Source organism: Styela clava, chromosome 1, assembly GCF_964204865.1.
Source record: "Styela clava chromosome 1, kaStyClav1.hap1.2, whole genome shotgun sequence".
In the NCBI taxonomy this organism is placed as follows: Eukaryota; Metazoa; Chordata; class Ascidiacea; order Stolidobranchia; family Styelidae; genus Styela; species Styela clava.
In genome coordinates, this window is record NC_135250.1 from 32,484,621 (window position 1) to 32,497,852 (window position 13,232).

The window sequence follows — 13,232 nt, forward strand, 5'->3', positions numbered from 1 at the left end:
TTTTTCAATTTCGTTACAACAACAGTTGAGACTTATAGGCCCACTATGTGTCCGATAATTATCAATATACACACCTGATGGAGGAGGCGTCACCTCATAGACTGGACAAGGTAAATCATTTGAAGCAAATCTGGCATCAGCATATTCATTTCTTCTTCGTGCTGTTGTTGCACCTGAAATCATAAATATAAATCTTCATTAATAACTGGCATACTCAGCTTAGGAAAGACCTTAATTTTTTCGAAGGACTATCGCTTGGCTGAGATGGGCACAACATATTTTATTGGGGCATAGCCACTTTAGTAAGATGACTATGACTGGCCTAGTATAACCCTTTTTCTTGGGGTTCAGTAAGAATAAAGCTTATATCCAAAGGGACGGCCAAAACTCTTTCCTAGGGCATGGCTTGATTAGTAGGAACAAAACCTTATCTGAGGCATACAGCTTGTTTAGAAAGGGCATAACAATTTTGCTGAAGCAGGAAATTCCAAACTTGTTCAAAAGCGTCTTTTGCACTTGGAAACGAAATTAGTCTTGGAGTCGAGTCAAACTTGTCAGTACTCAAACGATATTAATTGAAGTCATGATTTCTGAGAAAAACTCGAAAAGAACTGGCTTGCATTTTCAGAAGACACTAACAGAAAGTTTTTGCGACCGGGACATTGGTTCTAGGGATGGGCAATGTAGAATAATTTACTATTCTAGAATATTCTAGAATAGTTAAATCGAATCCAGAATACCGAATCCTATTCTATTTTCATACTTATTCAAATAGTGGGAATTTCTACATTGCTGGATTTAGATGGTGAAAAATTGCAAATGTATTATCTATTTGGAAATGTCCTGAACATTGGATTTCATTTGATACTAAACAGGCAGTTCCCAGGACAATAAAATATTAGGAATATTTAGGAATTTAAGAATATTTTTTGCCTTCAATTGTTCCAAATGTATGTAATCCCTAAATACTAATATGCTAAATAAGACACGCTTTACACACTTTAATAGTAAGCGGTTAAATACAAAATAGACATGAAACGGCGTTAAATCATTATTAATGTAAGTCTGCCGAGTATACTACAACATACCCGCTGAGAATTAATTAGATGCTGAACCAGCGTGTGGCCACTGCAACCTATGCGCCGTTGTAAAATATTAAATTTAACCACTATCAATTAAAATCAACCTTTTATTCTGTGAGAGCAAGACACGTAAAACCAAGTTCCCGTAAACGCGATTTCGTACTTAGTTATTAGGTAATAACATCTGAAGACGAACTCATTTTCTATGATTATCGTTACATATCATTATCTACCCAGACTTGGCCCTACTCAAATTCAATACGTCACTATCTTCGCCAGATGCGGCAACTTTTTTCAAAATTTATCGGCGACTAAAATACTACAGACTTCCGATCAAACGTGCGTCTATCTTCAACGATAGAAATGTTATCATTAATCATTATCTACCCAGACTTAGCCCTACTCAAATTCAATCCCTCACTATCTTCGCCAGATGCGGCAACCTTTTCCAAATTTATCGGCGACTTAAATACTACAGACACTCGATCAAACGTGCGTCTATCTTGAACGATAGTAACGGACCGAAAAATATGTAATCTTTTGAGACTGAAATTTAAATGTGACAGTAGTTGCCGTTTTGCGATATAACTTTGTATTTCGGAAATAGGTATAATAAAATTATTCGTAAATAATATTTGATTTAAATTAATGGCGAGTAATGTTATAACATTTAACGCCTGGCTTTCGGTTTACATGCATCATTTTTTTGAAAAAACTCGTAGGTCGCGAAAAATCATTTTAATTTAAAATGAGGCAAGGCACGTCTGTAAACAATTAAAGATTGTTGCATTATCGGAATATCTCCAGTAGGTCGGCACAAATAACGCTAGCTATATAGCAAAGAAGGAAAACGCAAAAATGGTGCAATAACGAGTCCTCGCCGTGAGATTATATCACCGACTTCTTGTCCTGAATATGCCGATTGAAATTACAGTGTTTGATGTTTACCGATTTACGGGTTCTTTGCGAGCAGACGCAAGTTTAATTAAACGAGAGAGATTCACGCGATAAAAACGCTCGTCTATAATTGATAAATTAGAAACCCGAAATACAAAAATTGACGCTTGGCGCCGGAGAGGCGGAAACCGAATCCTGTTATCGGATCCCGTTGGATTCGAATACTTTGGGATTCGAATCCTCCGGATTCGGTATTCTATATTGCCCATCCCTAATTGGTTCCCAATAATTAGAGCTAGCGTCAGAGTAAAAATTTATCAATACGGAGGTGACATATTTGTCAACCAGAAGTCAAAACCAATTTTATTACGATTCTGAATACATCACATTATGTCTCAAAATCTCGCCAGTCATTCAATTTGTTCAAATTAAATTGTTTATTTACCATCACTTGATCTTTCTCCGATGTTAATAACGCTGTCACGAATAATTGTTGTTGCTCCTTCTCCCTTGGTTATCATTCCTTCACCTACAACATAAACAAGAGTCTCCCTCAGCATAACATAAAGTGAAATTCTACTTTAGAAGGAAGACTTTAGAAGTCAAGTAAGTTAAAATGACTTTGAAATTTAAATATAAACTTCAATGATAGTACGAAACTAAAATGACAAAGCTACCATTTGTGGTAATTTTTATTGTATATGTTTTACTGCCAACGACAATTTTCTGCGAAGTCATACATGGCATGCTTTTACCTGAGTCATGCTTTGTTGGTGCTTCATACTTTGTGAACTGCTTTGAGATGCTGCTAACGTTTAAGTGAATTAAAGCCTAGTATTTGTGGAACTCATGCATTTGCTTGCGAAGTAATGAACTCAGGTTACAACACAATTTAGCACAATCAGACATAAATTTCAAGCTTTTACCTCCCATAATGTGAATGTTTGAGTCTTTGATTTCTATATTCGTAGGTTTCTCTGTTTTTAATAATGATGCAGAACCTAAATAGAAGAGAGATGTACACATAAGTAACAATTTATTGATAGTAACTCATATTGAAAGATAGGCAGACTAGATAGTTATGCCTAATCTATCAAATATCTTCCGTTCTAAGTTGAAGGATTACGTATACCAAAAACAAACATTACGATCAAAAGTTGTAGTAAAGTAAAAATCAATCCAAGAAGACGCGATACAGTTTAGGTATTTGCCTTCCAGTGACTACACGTAGCAATTGGGCAACGCAATGGCTTGGCGCAGGAGTGTGCAACCTTCAATACAGGAGGACCAGAAACAAATAAGTGGGTGAAACTGCGGGCTGCACTTTCATTTAACATAAGCTTTCTAGTAGTTGCAGGCACAAAAATTTTGGGGAACTCCCGTAGTATGTGAACCGAGATGGCAGACGCCGGAACCTAGTATGTGTAAAAGGTTAGGGTTAGGCCATAGTTTTAGGTACAAATACTATGAGTGTCACTTAGCTAGTCCCCAAACTCGTAATAGAACTAAAATAAGTAAAATTGGAATAAAATTATGGCTTAACCCGAACCTGGTACACATACTACATTCCGGTGTACGCCATCTTGGTTCACATACTACGGGAGTACCAAGCTTTAGATATGAATCTTATGACATATTTTTTCACTTCGTACAAGCTAGCTGTTAGGGCAATGTATTGTCATAGGCATAGATACCAAATTGGACTCAGGTATAGTCTTGGCAACACAAAGTGACTGGAATTACCAGATTGAACTGCAGTAAAAACTTGTTTTGCGGACAGCACGCCATTCAAAATTGGGATTCCCCTGCGGGTCGCACAATTTGTTCTTGTGGGCCGCAGGTTGCGCATTCCTGGTTTAGCGATTGAAGCCCCATGCCCTCACCTAAACCAGGGTGTAATAAATTGGGCGGGAAATGCAGAACCAAAAATATTCCAGTCCTTACAAAAATAACATATCAATGGCTGCTTGGTCGCCCCAGTAGTATGTGTACCGATATGGAGGTAACTAATTTTGTTCGCCTACTTTACATCAAGTTGTGTAAAGGGACGGAAGCCTCTAGGCAGGGGGTATTCAGTTGGCTAACACAGACAGACCCCGAACTCGAAATAGAACAAATATAAGGAAAAATCTGAGTAAATTATGGCCTAACCTGGTACACATACTATGGTAGTACCGCTACTTGTACATTGACTGTGTTCGGAGCAAAAGACACGAGTAAGCGTCGTATGAAAACATTTGAGACTTCAAACAAATGGGAATCAATGAATATATCAGGACAGATTATAAATACACTCACCTGCCACAAGTAAATCTTGATTGCTGTATCCTAAGTCAATGTTGCGTCGTTCTCTGCTTTGTAAACGAGATGCAGAACCTGAATTAAAATGAAAATACTTCGTTGCAAGACATATAATCATCGCACAGAAACATATTGTAGAATACGTTGCCTATATCAAAGGTAGCCAAAGTTTCAAACTCCAGGCAATTTTTTTCAAAATTTACTTCGTCTACAATATCTAAAAAGAACAGTTGAAAAGTGAACTCCTAATTTGATATCTTGGCTTAGGATTATGATGTCACACAGTTGTCGTATTATCTTTCTGCTAATTTACCTCACATTTAAATTTATTTTAGCTATCACATTCACTCACACCTTTCAACCGACTAAACCTATCCTGTGAGAGACGAGGGGATACGATAATGGGGGGTGCGATAGTTAAAGTGGTAAACTTGAGATTGGAAATTCTATATATAACACAAATGCTTAGTAAAGTGTTTCTTTTCAATTCTCTTTTACAAGAGCACTCAAAACAAGAAAAGAGAGCACTGCCACTAGGTGGCAGCAACTGAAAATAGGTCATTCTTAGTTTACGATTTGATTGATTGAGTCGATACCAGGCTATTTTACTGTAGTTTTGAACAGTAAATGTTTGAGAAGGAGGCTTTGTTATTGAATAATGACTCATAAGCAGGTTTAAAAGTAAAGGAAGTCCTCGAATTGGGGTTGCATTCATTATTTTGAAAAAAAACTCAGTTTCTATTTCTGTTCTGTGATTTATCATTGGCTGGTAACAGTGGAATATTCATGTATGGGTGATGTGAACGGCAAAGCACTTTGTAACACTGTTAGAAAACATGTGGCTGAATATTGTGGGGGTTGTTTAGAGGGGAAAAACCTCGATATTTGTTAAAAAGGTATAAAGCCTGTTTAAGAGAACATGACATATTTAGTGAGAGTTATGTATAGTAGGTCCAGGAAGTAGATAACTTTTTAACCAGGCTAACTAATCGCAAAGTTTTTACCGTGTAACCCCTTTTACACTTGGAAATGTTCGAATCGAAGTAAGCTAATTCAAAACCGTCAGAAACTACGTATAGATGTCAAAAAAGGGTGGCCGATCAAGAATAAAAGAAGAGCTAAAACAAAGTTTCACATTGTCCCGATGAAAGAAACACCATACACAACTGTCCAAAGCTCCAGGTATTTTCAAAATTGCTAAGGGGGTCATAACATATTTATTATGGTCATAAGGCGTGTATAAAGGATAAAAATATATTTGACTTTTCATAAAGACCTTTAATAAGACAAGCATGGCGATTTAATCTGAGTTTCAGGAGCCGTTTTTACACAGCTAATGCCCAAATGAATTGCTGTTTGTATGAATTCTGGATGAATGCTTGTAATTTATTTATTCATATAAAAATACTTAATATCGTCCTTGACTCTCACCTGATGTTGACGGCATTTCCTCTTGCATATTCCCAGCAGACCCTGCATCAGCTTGTACTTGAGGTTGTTGTGCGACTGGAGGTGGAGCAGCTAGAAATAATTAGTTGGTAAGTTTTAAAGGAAGGCGTAAAACTTCTAATAAGGATTTCATTCGCTTTGAAACTGTGAAATCTAAAATAATAGGATGTTAACCAAACATTTATTCCTTTTATCCATGTCACGAAGTCAAACAAATTACCTTCAAAATGAAACAGTTGTTACCAAATTGCCCGAGAAAGTAAAATAAACATACCATTATTGTCATAATGCAGATGGAGGTGCTGAATATTGTCTGCGTGAATTACTTCTGCCTGAGCTTGCTGAATGTTATCGACTTGAATCACTTCGCCATGAACTTCATTAATAATCGAGCCTGAAAAAAGTTCAAATCAATCTTCATTCACAGGAAAATAACTATAATCTCTGTTTCATTGAAAATTATAGTTTGAATCCTAAATATCCACTTATATATTATGAAATCGGGTTTCCTGCCAGAAATATATCTTGGTACTCCTGAAGTATGTAAAACAAGATGGCGAACACCGGAACGTAGTATGTGTACCAGGTTAGAGTTGGGCCATAGTTTTATTCTTTTCATTATTTTAATTTTAGTTCTATTACAAGTTCGGGTACTAGTCAAGTGACTCCCGTACTATTTGAACCTAAAATTATGGCCTAACCCTAACCTGGTACACATACTATGTTCCGGTGTCCGCCATCTTGGTACGCACACTTCAGGAGTACCCATATTTTATGTGAACATTCCTGATTCAAAATATAATTTTCAATGAAACTGAAATTTTATTTCAATAAAGTTCCTGCAGAGCACAATGAATTTAGTGAATTTTAATCGGACTTCAAGGCATTCAGCATCTGTCACTGCGATCCAATAAGTGCCAATAATAATCATGCACAAGTTGCAAAGTTCTTCACAATATCATTTTTTTTTCTTCAAATTTGTAGACACCGAATAATACTAAAACGAGAATATCGGTTGGAAACCGAAGACTTATCGATCGATAGTTAGGGGATCCCCAAAACAGAAACTGCAGTTTCGATTCATCCGCTCTTGTAACTTGCGCACTGCGCATCGCACACACACACTCGGCGGGTTTCAAAATTCTCTCGCTTTACAAAAATCTAGATCACTATATCAATAATTGATTGATAACTCGCTAATTATACGACATAATTCGCCCAAAATCAATAGGCTTCTGGTCCGAGATAAGATGAATGCACATGCAAAATCTGGAGCAGATTCAATCTCGCTTTCGTGAGATATCGCGTGCATCTAACAGACAGACATACATACAGACAAATACCTATCAATATACTTACCGATCTTAAGATCGATAAGTAATAACTTGAATGAAATCTCACCCTGGATGTTCACAATATTAGCTCCCTCTTGCTGTTGACCTTGATCTGCCATTCTTGAGATTAAAGAAACCACCTGATGAAAAAACAATAGAATCAATAGAAACAATAGAACAACATATCGAATTTTCTGGCTATTGAGTTGCTTTTATGGGCCCGATTCACTAAACACACCATTCAAAGATTATATCAACGTTCCAGTTAATGGGTCGTTCAAAATGATTGCTGCTATCTTTTTATTAATGCTAAATTACAGCTTTATTCTTCAGAATATGAACATTATGAGGCACATTGGTGCTTGACTGACCAAAAAGAATTTTATTGTCCAGTTATATTGAAGGGTTAAAAAAATACTGGACAATGTTCACAACACAACGTACCGTAAGTACTTCTAGTTGGCGTAGCACAACCGTTTTAGCATATGCTATTCCTAGCCCCCACCTGACTATGCCATTCAAAAATTACGTCACTACGATGCCTTAGTAACATAATGAGGTTGTCCAAACTATACGCACAGACTATCACCTGAAATTGAGCAAGTTATTTCTCATGCTTTCTAGCCGTAACGTTCCCCATTAGAGAGAGATGGCTGGCATTAGTGAGTTCATTACCTTCGATGCTTATGCCTTTTCGTGTCTTTACTTTGCTAAGTTTTTTGACATGATTGTTAGGTCGTAAAGACGTAATCTTTGGATGACAGAGCCAGGTGGGGGTTAGGAATAACATAAGCAAAAATGGTTGTGCCATGCCAAATAGAAGTACTTGCGTCGTGTAGTGAAAATATTTCTGTCATTTTTTTTTGTCGGTTGACCCACTAGTCTGAAAATGCAGCAATAACATATCTATATTTTGTTAGGTATTTACAGATGGTGTTATTCACATTGTTCAAATGAGGTTTTGAAATCTTGATGTAATTATTAAGCTCTATATGTTTCATTCTGCTTTGAGAACAAAGAGTCAAGCTTCCCAGAAATACTTGTGGTATTACCCATTAAGCATTTTGAGACACATACAGATTATTGTGATTAATCTTACCTTATCTTCCAATAAATAAGAGTATTATTCCAGTATCCCTCTAATCCTTCATTGGGCAGTTATATCAAAACAATGTGAACATACTGTTGACAACTGTTTCTATTTTTTCAATCATATCAACCTAATGTTCCAATATCTATAGGCCTAGATTACAAAAAAATTGTGGTTACAAGTCAATCTAGGTTATTGAAATACATGTAAATCTTTATTATTATGATTCTAGGGATTCAAGCACAAATATTAATCGAGAAAACATGCAGAGATGGTTAAAAAAAATATGCCAGGCCTTGCATATCAGTCAGTCAGTGGATAGGCCTAATAGTAATAATAAAACATGGTAATTTTCTTACAAATATGACGAAAATATTACACAAGAACTTGGCGTCTTCATCTAAGCAGGGGTTCTCAACCTTTTCTCTGTTAAGTACCCTCCGAGTCACCAAACAATCAACGCGAACCCCCAGTAATCAGACACCAAACTAAATTGTGATATATTGACTAACATTTGCTGTAACGACTGCCAAGCCGTGCAGTTCACATTGTTGCGTCACAATTACAACAACGCAATATCAGGGAAAATGTACGCTGAGTTTCAATTGGAACTTTTTTTCCTCTTTTAGTTACTTTCTTTATTAAGGGATATTAAAAAGAAGCAACACACGAAAGCTCGACTGTCATCCAAGTACCCCTGGAAATCTTCTCGTGAACCCCAGGGGGTTCGCGAACCCCAGGTTGAGAACCCCTGATCTAAAGACTTCCGCGACGCAGTTTGACATCGTTGGAAGTGAGCAAAATGATCTACGTACATCAGGTTAAGCAGCTTGAAATCTCAATACAGCAATATTTTCATAACTTATAAATCTGAATTTTAGGTTTTATTGAAATCTCGTACGACATCTTGCGATCACTAATAAATTATATATATTGTCAACGCCATCGACCGAATAGTGGGCAATCATTTTTCGGCAAACTGCCGGTCTTTTTAAAAAAAGAATTAATTATGCAACCCTAATAAAAGTTGAGAATCGATGAACATATAACAGCGTTATCAACAATAATTAAAATTGGGGATATACGGCGCATTTTTGTCAAGATATTGCCGTTTGAATTTTCTGTCTGAAATTAGGCAATTTCACGGTGCAGCCTGCAAGCATAAGTAACTTATACTATACATATTATACTATAGTTGCACAAACCGTGATCGTAGAAATGATACTCTCAACCAAATCCTGATTTGCAGTACGGCATCCATATACCGTCCAGTCACTAACTCGAGTTTATACCGCACCCAGCCCAACCGAATTTCTTTGTTCGTCACCTGGTATTCTGGCGTATTATCTATTATGTATGTATTCATCCGCTACCCCCCCCCCCTCCAACAACCCCCACTCCGACCCCGTACAAACGCCATATTCGTCGCTTCGTTAAGATCTCGCGGACTCTTGTCACAGATAACGTTAATTGTATATTTATTTTTCAAATAATAAAAAAAATTCAACTCTTGTGCACTATTTTCTTGTGATTACAAATAAATGATTAACTAACTGACTGATCGACCCAGACAGGAGATTGAGCAAATATGATGACGTTGGAGATTCCACAGTGCGAATTAGCTGATATGTTGACTAAATACACACGCTGAAAATAGTGCTCACCTACACCTCAATTCATTTTGCGAAATATAAACGTATTCATGCGCTTTTGTTAGAAATCAAAGTATAACCTTACGAAAAACTATATAATATTTAAAAACATACATTTTTTACTAATCCTAATGTATCTAAGAGGCAACCCATTCGCATAGTTTAAAATATTTAACCTTGAGCTTCATAATCTTAGGATTGAAACCTTTATAAAATTTATTCTGGAAGAATTCACCGAATTTGAACCGGCAAAATATCATGATACCAGTTGTACAACGAGATCCAAAGTTATATTTTTGGTGCTCCCGAAGTATGTGTACCAAGATGGCGCACAACCTGAACATTTATGTGTATCAGGTTAGGGTTCCGGTTGTGCGTCATCTTGGTACACATATTTCCGGTGCGCCATATTTTTTAAAATCCTTCAAAACGGAAATGACTTTTCTACGACTCCGCGCCCTTTCAACAAACAATTCTATTTAAAAATCAAAACCTAACAAGAGAGGCCAAATTATGTACATATTAGGTTTATTGATCTATCAGTTTACTTCCATTTATTTAAATAGCATCTTAATAAGAAAGCAGTCTCACTGAGTAACACGAGGTTGGCGCCAAAGATACAAATGTGCTTTGCATTCTCTAGTTTTATTGTGTTAATATTTGGACAAACATACAAAGCGAAATCAGACGGAAGTTTAATCACATTGAATTAAATTACATTTAAGTTTTTTGCAATAAGGTACAGAGTTTGAATTACACATATTATGTTCAGGTTGTGTGCCATCCTGGTACACATACTTCGGTAACTCCAGTTAAGGTTCTTCAAAGATACTTTTCAGTTGAATTACATAACACATGAATGAACATCAGCTTTTCCGAAATAGCCACATACATTATTTAATTATATTTAAGTATAAAGTATAATTAGACTGCAGTTTGGTTGAAAAAAGGCGATATCAAATCATTCATGTGTTGTTGAAATATGAGTTTCAAATCCATAATAGACTTCAGGGATTTGTTCAACATCTGTTAATCATTGTTAGATCCTTTGACCTACTTCCGGGTCACGTAATTCATTACTGATTCTTGATTACTCGTGACTCTTTGTTTATTTATTGCATCATAATCTCCCAAGGAAATTGGATAAAACTTTGGTCCGACACGGTACTCGACTGAATTTGTTTTGTCTTCATTTCCATCTGTCTTTCCGCAAATTCAAATATTACTCTCATAGCAATGTTGAATTTGATGGGAAGTCCTCTGATATATTTTTGTTAATTTTGTTGTCTAAATACAATATCACTCAAGTAACATTGTTCACTTACTTTTATGTCAGACTGTGAACTAAAACACGTATATGTAGGTTTTTAGATTTTTATACTTATATATAAAACGCCTTCGTATCAATCAGAACCTGAAAAGTGCGATTACTCATCGGCGAAGATAGTATCGAGTAATCAATATTTGTGAAGGCCTTTCTAGCAACGGAAGACAAATTCCGTAAAGCAACGTCCGCAACCAAGCGGTTAGGCGAAAAAAAAACATTTTAGGGGAGCTGTGGAGCCACTGGTCAACCCTAGAGGGGAGTCCTTTTTAAACCACAAAAAATGGCTCACAACGCCCGCGATTTTAACACAACTAATATTGTTATAAATGCTGATTGGTTTTGGGGTGTATTATGCGAATTATTTATTCCTAATATAAGAATATAAAATTGAAGATATATAGGATAAATATATTTTGAATTGAGAATTAACGTATGACCAATGATACAAAGATGTATAACATAGTTTCCAATAATTAGAAATCTGGAATCGCCTTAAAGTACAATATTCAAAACGATACTACTACACTACAAAATAAATCGGTTGTTTGGATAAAATAGGCTACTTACTCAACTACCTACGAAGCTAGGTTACATAACCGAGTCCAACTGCTAACTTAGCATTATTTTCAATAAGTATACCATGCACAGTGATCATGAATAAAAAAAAATGGAAAAGCAACGAAAGCAAATTAACATATTAGTATTATCCAATATATTGGTAAATCAAAGTGAAAACACAACCATATCACAATATATAAAAAGAAACAGAAAAAGATTAACCCAGCGGAAAGAAATCATATTAATTTTAAAGAATAATATATTCCGCTGCCGTTTGGTCTCGTGCTACATAGCGGTATAACCCATGAGGCATCGAAATCTATAAGATAATATAAAGTAACTGCATTAAAATATCGCAGCAAAACAATTATTTCCTATTGACTGACGCTTCTTATAAGCACGATATCCAGCAACATTAACGGGTGATAAAGTAACCCACATCCGACGCAAAAATATTTCATTTTGGAAAATTCACGAATCTCTATCCCCCTCTTGCGGCTGCGAAAGAATACACGTTGTAACCTGAACATACAGGCTTACGTCACAAGTCATGGATATCTTATCGTTTTGCTCAGTGAAAAACGACATCCATAGAAGCCAACATTCATCGTAAACCGCTGATTTACGCACAATCGATTTGTCATTAGAAAAGCGATGGCCGAGATTCACACACGCATAACATATTGGCAGACAGCTAATTTTGATGGAATTTATTATGAAATTGGATGCTAATTACGGTACTCCTGGAGTATGCGTACCAAGATGGCGGTGTACCAGGTTGGGATTAGGCCAACATCCCGGTGCCCGCCATCTTAGTACGCATACTCCAGGCGTACCCTAAGTACTATGACAGGGCTGGGCAATTATTTTTGCTATCGGGCCACATTGAATATTCCAAATGCAGTGGCGGGCCGGACTAAGTAAAGCCAATTGTGCGTTTTTAATGCATTTCAGTACACATTTAAATAAAACAAAGTACTATTGTACTCCGTTATTTTTGTTTAAAACACAGTTATGAAAACTAGTTTAAAACATAAATATCGCGATTTCGAGACAATACATATGGTCGGAGAAACGTCACGCTTGCAAAACAATGCTGAATTTTATCATTAATGCTAAAGAGTGAGTAACTATGCGGAATTAAGACCATGTCTTCGATGGCCAAACATTCGTGATTCATATAACTCTGTTGTCACCATAGCATTTTTAACGTAAACAGGGGTCGTGGAAAATTGTAACGCATTGAAAGGCGTTGCGAGTTTAAAAGTATGGAATGCACTGCTCTAAAATACAACGTCTATCTGCGTATATAAAAATGTGAAATAAAGTGCCGGAATATACTTAATTTTGATACCTATTTTTGCGATACGGGTATATTTAAAATGCATTGATATGGGCACATTTAAATGTCTTGCTTTGTTGTTTTAAACTTAACCCGCGATTGCTTTGGCAAAATATAATCATTACTACTCTTAAATACCACCCCATGCCGCGGATCTAAAAATGTGAGATAAAGTGCCAGATTACTTTTATTCGTGTTTT

At 36.2% G+C, this 13,232-nt stretch overlaps 1 protein-coding gene across 1 annotated transcript in view; it reads right to left on the minus strand.

Annotated features, from left to right (window-relative positions):
• LOC120333023 (uncharacterized) overlaps positions 1-9,476 on the minus strand; it is a 163,780-nt gene extending 154,304 nt beyond the window's left edge. Inside the window, exons 1-9 of the mRNA XM_078113619.1 lie at positions 8,513-9,476; positions 8,163-8,306; positions 7,131-7,203; positions 6,004-6,123; positions 5,712-5,801; positions 4,278-4,355; positions 2,906-2,980; positions 2,425-2,508; positions 75-173 (exon numbers count right to left, since the gene is read on the minus strand). Coding sequence (XP_077969745.1) covers positions 75-173; positions 2,425-2,508; positions 2,906-2,980; positions 4,278-4,355; positions 5,712-5,801; positions 6,004-6,123; positions 7,131-7,182 — 598 coding nt within the window. The 5' untranslated portion in view covers positions 7,183-7,203; positions 8,163-8,306; positions 8,513-9,476. The remainder of the gene's footprint in view (positions 1-74; positions 174-2,424; positions 2,509-2,905; positions 2,981-4,277; positions 4,356-5,711; positions 5,802-6,003; positions 6,124-7,130; positions 7,204-8,162; positions 8,307-8,512) is intronic.
• Between the last annotated feature and the right edge of the window lie 3,756 nt (positions 9,477-13,232).